This window comes from Montipora foliosa, chromosome 7, assembly GCF_036669935.1.
Source record: "Montipora foliosa isolate CH-2021 chromosome 7, ASM3666993v2, whole genome shotgun sequence".
In the NCBI taxonomy this organism is placed as follows: Eukaryota; Metazoa; Cnidaria; class Anthozoa; order Scleractinia; family Acroporidae; genus Montipora; species Montipora foliosa.
Genome location: NC_090875.1, coordinates 5,236,761 through 5,244,260, shown reverse-complemented (window position 1 = coordinate 5,244,260; position 7,500 = coordinate 5,236,761). Strand labels below are relative to the sequence as shown.

General features: G+C 43.0%; 2 protein-coding genes across 3 annotated transcripts in view; one reads left to right on the top strand and one right to left on the bottom strand.

The window, feature by feature from the left end:
- Positions 1-7,500, top strand: part of LOC138010911 (adenosine receptor A2b-like) — a 47,415-nt gene that overhangs the window by 25,632 nt on the left and 14,283 nt on the right. The window lies entirely within an intron of this gene.
- Positions 134-7,500, bottom strand: part of LOC138009738 (uncharacterized) — a 7,937-nt gene continuing 570 nt past the window's right edge. Inside the window, exons 1-2 of the mRNA XM_068856762.1 lie at positions 5,580-7,500; positions 134-798 (exon numbers count right to left, since the gene is read on the bottom strand). The exon at positions 5,580-7,500 is cut by the window's right edge and continues 570 nt beyond it. Coding sequence (XP_068712863.1) covers positions 134-798; positions 5,580-7,500 — 2,586 coding nt within the window. The remainder of the gene's footprint in view (positions 799-5,579) is intronic.

Sequence of the window (7,500 nt, the reverse complement as noted above, 5' to 3'; positions counted from 1 at the left end):
TGAATTCTCCAAGTGCAGCTCTTTCCCCCTTTGAGAGGTTTGGCCTAATTGGTCTAATGTGAGGATTAATTATTTCTTTCTTAATGTTAGAAAGAAACAGTTCAAGTTCATTATACTTCGATACTGGAGACTTCTATTTCTTTTTACCTGGAATTCGTGGGAGGTGGCTTTCAGCATCTTCATGCTCTTCTGTTTCGTCTTGTTTCTTCTCAAGAGAGAAAACAGCTGTTCTTAGCCGGGCTTGAAATGCTTCCAAGTCATCGTATACTTGCTGCCAATTGACGAGCTTCGGTGTTGGGCAGAAAGAAGGTCCTTTCCTTAGCAGAGCCATCTGATCTTCAGTGATTTCGATGTCCGAAGGATTGATGGGGTCGAGATGCTGTGAGTTGTTGTTCCGAGTTATCTTTAATTCCTTACGCTTTCTACGGAAAAGGCGTCGTTTTCTTAGGAGTCTATGTATTTTTTGGAAATGTCTACCTCGTGTGCGTGTGCGTGTGGGTGTGGCGGTAGCTGGTCCATTGTCTGCGTTTAGGTTTAGAAGTGGAATTGTCTTGTTGAGTTTTCGCTCCTCAACTTTCCTAAGCTTGCAGTTCAATGCACAATTCTGGTGTTGTAGCTGGTTCCACACAGTGGTCGCGCGAGTGTGATCCAAATCCTCAAAGAGTCTAGCTCTCGATAGTTGAAGTTCTCGCTGCAGAGTTTTTACTCTTTCGTGTGTGATTTTAAGTGTTGTGTGGCGTAATTCTCTGGATGTATTCTGGAGTAGCCTGGTACATAAGTCTTGAAATTTGAGGTTATCTACATGCAAAGCAAGATTAAATTTCAAATTGAAACCTTTCGGGATAACATTACGGTCGCGCGCATCACAACTGAAATGGCTATTATTTTAAACACCTAACGGAAAGTGCCAGAGATCTTATAATGACCTTCTGCGCGCGCCTACGCGCGTCTTTCGGTTTTGGGCGTAAAAACCATCATTCTCATTAAGTCCTTGGGGGCGCAGCGTTTCCAATCTATACATCTACTGTCCCTTAAACTTAAATGACTTAATCCCAAATGTCCCGAACTATGAAAATGCTGGTAAAAAAAATCATCATTGCTCTTATTTCCAGAAGACAACTTGAGATGGGCATTGATCCTACTTCTGTGATTATTGAACCTAAACCGAAAAGTAGTGGTAGTGGATCCAACATACTGGGTGCCACATACCTTACAAGTAATGAGATAGACCACGTTTTCAGAATTACAATTCAAGTTGTAATTGATGCGGAAATCCTTCCCATAGGTTTTGCTACAGAATGTTCTCCCCACGCACAGAAAATTACAGATTTGGCACCGATTGCTCCCACACCTTGATGTTCCTGTTATCTCTTCCTTAGCGACACTCCTAAACTTTTCACGGACCAAATAGTCGGAGAGGCATTTCGGTCTTCTGAAAGCGACCATTGGCACTTCCGCCTTGAGGCAAAGAGATCTATAGTGGATTCCCCCCATATTGCTGTAACGTTTTGAAAAGTGTCTTTCCTGAGCATCCATTCCTTATTGTCAGTAAAAACCATAGACTCTCTGTCTGTTTGAATATTGTTCTTCCCCGGGATATGAGCTGCAGAAATCCAGATATCTCTCTCTGAATACAGAACAGCCAAATCTCCTTGGCGACAGAGTTGCACTCCATAGAATGTGTGCCTCCCATAGTGTTAATATAGTTAACAGTAGTGGTATTGTCCAAATAAATGCGTATGTGTACAGATGTCATATTAATACATAGGGCTTTCAAACCGAGGAATACAGCCATGAGTTGGAGACAGTTAATGTGATTGTTTGATTCAGTTTTAGTCCATCTCCCGCCTGTTTTTTCCCACCCATGACTGCAACCAACCTTTGTTTGAGGCGTCAGTATACAGAGTAACGTCAATCTTTGAGTTTGGTGTAAAAAAAGGTATTCAGCTGTCTCCATATTATTGCACCATCACTGTAGTTCTGCAAGGCTTTCTTGCGATAATTTTATACGAGCCTGGTAGTTTCCTTTCTTTTGTCTAAGTGCCATGGTTTTATCATGTTCTAAGTGTCTATAGAAAAGTGGGCCATAAAGCACACCTGGAAAACTAGACACTAGTAGTCCAATAACTTCTGAAAGTTCCTGGATAGACATTGTGGCACTGCAAACAAGCCTACTGCACCGCTCTTTGATTCTAAAAACCTTTTCTGTAGGCAGGCACACAGTCATACTGACACAATTCCGGACAAAACACAGAAAGACGAAGTGTCTGGACTGGTCTCAGCACTGATTTCACCGGGTGTATAATAAAACCCAGTTCTTCAAATAAGCAGCAAGTATCAGTAATGTTAGTGTGACATTCATGTATTGTATCTCCTTGTAGATATGAGTCATCAATATATCCCACATTTAGATGCTCTTTCTTTGTAAGGGTAGCATAAACAGGTTTTAAATTTTTCGTAATGAGGCGTGGGGCACAAGAAAGACCATTAGGTAAACAAGTGAACTGAAACAAATGTCCTCTCCAGCTAAATCTAAGGAACTTTTGATAGTCCTCATCAATGGGAACCGAGTAGCAAGCATCCCGTAAATCTAGGGAAGCCATGTAACAATTCTGTTTCATAAGCCTGCATGATAGCAGATTGTAGAGTATCCATCTTGAAGTGATGATACTCCAAGTGATCATTAAGATTTTTTAAATTTAATATGAGCCTATAAGTGCCATCTTTCTTAGGGCAGATGAATATTAGTAGAAATGAATTCCCCTTCACAGCGAGTGGCCTCTTCGATCACTCTTTTATTCAGCAAGTTGTCAATTTCGTTTTGACTACAGAAAATGAGGGGACAGAAAGGGAGGCTCCTGGTCCAGCTCTTGGGATATGTCATGTCCACGAAAGTTATTTTTAGACGAGCGGAAGTCTTCCGAGACGTCCGCATGCAGGCCAACTTCGCTCCGATGTTTGAAAGAAAATAAATATTCATCAGCCTTCCACGTGCGGCGTCATTTTCTCTTTTCACTAAGAACCTGAGAGCGAGGGAAGACTGCATGCGGACGTCTCGGAAGACAGACTTCCGCTAGAACAAAGACTTCCGCTCGTCTAAAAATAACTTTCGTGGACATAACATATCCCGGCCAACGCCCTGAGCCTCCCTCTCTGTCCCCTCATTTTCTCTTGGTTTTGAATAATATGTTGTTCCTGAAGGGAAAAACCGATTTCCCTTGGAGCAGCCTGTTGCCCAGCAGCAAGATCAATTTTGCACTGAGTCACGCTATCAAGAATAAAATGATCAGATGTAAGATTGTGCCACTGTCAGGAAAAATGTTTCAGTCGGCCAGCAACACAGTCATTAGACACATGAAGAGTTTTGCTCACCTTAACATCAACATTAGAAACATGATCCAGACTCTTATTGTCTACTTTGACTTTCCTTGCTTTGTCTTCCTTTGGCTCGGGCGGTTTGTTTGCTGGTCGTGGAAGCGCCAGCCTAAAAAAGGCCTCCTGGCCTAACGGTATGATCGTCCACGACTTGAAGAATGCGACATGTAGTTTCTAGAATTTCTAGAATCAGAATGAGACCTGGAGGATGAGCCATTATTTGTTTTGACCTTTTTACCAAAACGATTTGACTTCTGTCGAGTGTTTTACGTGCTTTGGTAAATCATCCAAGGAGGAATAATAGCCTTTATTGACCTTTGTTTTTACAGTACCTATTACGTTTGCCAGATAGACTTGAAGATTGCAATCTTGTTCGTTATATTACAATTTCTATCAGAAACATTCTAAGTAATTGTCCCTAAAGGACCTAATTTTGGAATTTGCACCCCACCAAAAATTTTCTACACAACTGGTGTTATTACTTGACTATCGTCTTTTACACATATATAGCTTTACTAATGTATTCAAATTACGGCATACATTTTTACGTGACTACATTAACGGCAATTCATTGACAATCTTATTGTTTAAACACGACGCTTGCAGACCTATAGTTACAATCAGTATTTTCACAATGGAGACTATAAAGAACAAATAAACTTACAAACTATTCTCTAAGGTACGAATTACGGTTGACTATGATACGAAATTAACACTAAATAATTAACACGAACGGAATAAACTATGCAGCTAACGAAAATAAAAAGGAATTTTGTGACACCTGAAAAGAAATTTCATGACACCATCGTCTAAATCAATTTATTTTCTTTGGCTCTCGGTTCACAGGCTCTAACAGCAAATCATCATCGCCGTCCTCCATCACGCCAAACGAAAGCACAAGCGCAAGCATAAGAGCGCTTATTTCACCGTGAGAACGGGGTTGACGCAAGCACAAGCACAAGGATCAATTTTTTACATTTTCCTTGTGCTTGCGCTTATTTTTGCGTTCGCTTGCGCCGTGTGAAAAGAAATTTATAATTACCATCGCAGAAACTTTTAAAGCATCTGTGTACTACTGGACTTTCGAATACGGAATTAAATTGGATATTGACCGTCAAAATACTGGAGAGAGAAAAAAAACACTGAAACACGGTGACTTCAAAAAAGCCTTCGAACAAAGTGTAGCCAACTTGTAACCTCATATGTACCATAATCTCCGCAATTTATTGATCAAACCGGCAATGCCAGTGCCAAAAAGTGGCGCAGTAGTGAGACCTCTCGCCTCCCACTAAGTGCAGATGAAGTCAAAATTGAGCATTCATCTAATTAGCTATAGGTGCATTTCTGAAATAAGTGACGAATTTGACTCAGGTTTAGTTCCCGGACCCGACGCCATAAGTGGGTTGAGTTTGCGTTAGTTCTCCACTCTGCTCCGAGGGTTTTTCTCCTGGTCCTCCGTTTCCCCCCCCCCCCCCCCCTCCCTCTCCCCTTCCTTCTCCAGCAAAAACCAGCATACAGCTGATTCCTGTTCGCTGACCTCGTTGAGCTGCGTCGTTGCTGTACTTGCGACGGCGATTAGCGTGACAATTATTATTATTATTATTATGCAGTATGTAGTACGTAAGTATGCTTACAAATATAAGTAGGAAAAGGCACTATTGTGTAACAATCCCTACTGTTAAACCTATTTACAAACCAATTGGTAATAACTAACGAACCAACATTTGAGAAAGGAACAAGAGTTTATATTCCTTAATAACTCGTCGAAACCTTGAATGACCTTGCTATGTTTAGGGTGTACGATAAAACTGCCTTCTGCATATTAAACAAAACCTGGTTCCCTCTATCCAAACCTAAAAACTTCCTAACTTTCTCCGCCGTCTCCATAGAGTAGCCTCCTAGTACATCAACTATCACATTAAACTGTGTGATAGTGTGACCGGGGAACTGTTGGCGCATCTCCCATCTCAACGGCGCATACTTGTCAGTTTTCTCCTGTTCCTTCTGTTCTCTGTTGGAAACCCAAGGGCAGCTCATCTCAATAAGGATCACCTTCTTCTCCTTTCTGTCCACAATTCTCGCATCAATTCTGTTAGCCCTGACTTCCGTATTTTCAGCAAATACTGGGACATCCCAGTACGCGCACGCTCGGTCATTCTTGTACTCGGGTTTAGGTGAGACTGGAGAGTACCAAGGGGGGATACACTGGATAAGATCTAAGTCTTTCAGGAACTCGAAGAAAAGGATTTTCAAGGCTGCATTGTGTCTCTGCATGTACTTAATCTGTGCCAAGGTACCACATCCGCTAATCACGTGGGCCATAGATTCAGGCCCTTTTCCACACATACGACACGTGGTATCCGAGGTGGTCAGCGTCTTCGTCTTGCTCTGGTGGTACAGCTTAGTGGGGAGTAATTGCTGGTATAACTCATAGATTCCAGCAACAGTATGCACAGGTGCAGACTTCCACTTACTAAGCCAAGTGAAGCAGTCAATAACTTTGTTATCATCCCATTTTTCTCCGAACAGCTTTCCTTGCCACCTCTGCTCTCTTACTTCCCTCATGCTTCTCTCTTCTTCTCTCGCTCGTAATGTTCTCCCTACTCCTTTAACATGTGATTCCTCACCTGAGTCAGTTTGCAACGCTTTGGGATCTGGGTATGCAAGGTCCAGAGTAATGTCCATTTCCAAAGCAAATTTCTTGGCATCCTTTACGAGTGATCTTCTTCCTGCTCGTTCGCACTTCTCTTCAAACTCGCGCACTAAACTCATCGTTCGATCTTCGTTTGCGTACAGCTTCATTGTGGTCTTGACTTTGGTCTGCTTATACAGGCTCTCAAATGACTTCAGTCCCCGGCCTCCACACTTCCTTGGTAGGTATAGCAACTCGGTTGAACCGAGTGGATGGTAGCCTCCATTCTCTTTGATGATCTTGCGAGCTTCGCGATCGCGTTGTTGTAGATCTGCGAGCGGCCATGTTAGTGTCCACATAGGGTAGGTGACAACTGGTAGTGCGTATTGATTAGATGCTAAGACTTTGTGGAAGTCCGATAGGGGGCTCGACCATATAATTGACAGTCTCTGCAAGCAAACCTTTGAAGCTCCGCACAGAACAGAGCTGTCCTCTTGCTTAGAATTTTCTAAAACTCCCAAAAACTTGTAAGTTTCTCCCTTCTTCAGATTTTGTATGACCTGCCTTTCTCCGATGGCAGTGCCTCCCAAACTGCTGTCCAATGAACCTCTCCTTACATGAGCTGTAGAACACTTCTTCTCGTTCCACTCCAAACCGACATCTGCCATGGCTTCTTTAACTGTCTTCATTACTCTCTCAAGTTTATCCTTCGACGCTGCATATATCTTCATATCATCTATGTATAGCAAGTGCGTAATCTTGCCACTCAGTGGTCTTGACAGCTTGTATCCTTCCGATGCTTTCAACTTCCAAGATATTGGGTTAAGGCATAAAGTGAACAACCTCGGACATAAAGCGTCGCCCTGTGGAAGGCCTTTGTTGAACCTTATGACGTCAGAGGTTTCATACCCTTCCTTTGTTCTGGCCGTGATCTTCGTATTCCAGCTTTCACACAGTCTCGCCACTGTTCTGCACATCCATAAGGGGAATTTGTGCATCGTCATCATTTCTTGCAACCAAGCATGGCTTACAGAATCGAACGCCTTTCGCACGTCGATCCAAGCCATGCTTAGGTTCCTGCTTCCATTTCGACTATCTCGACAAACCATTCTGTCAATCATTAAGTTGTCCAAGGTCCCACTGCACTTGGTCCTGGCTCCCCTTTGCTCTTCTTCTAACAGGTTGTGTGTCTCCAGATGTTCGTCCATTGGTGACAATAAGCAGGTGGTAAACCACTTATACTGCGTGTTCAAACAGGTTATAGGCCTCTGGTTCTGACTGGAGAGCTCGCCCGGCTTAGGGATCAGATTGGTTCTCCCTCCTGTGAACCAGCTGGGATATCCGACTTCGCCCGTTAAGATGGTCTTGAAGCTAGCCGCAGTCCCTTCATGTAAAGTGACAGCCCTTTTCCACCAGTAGTTTGCAATTCTATCGGGGCCCGGGGCACTCCAGTTGCGTTTTTTCTTGATCGCGTCTGCACACTTCGTCTGGTT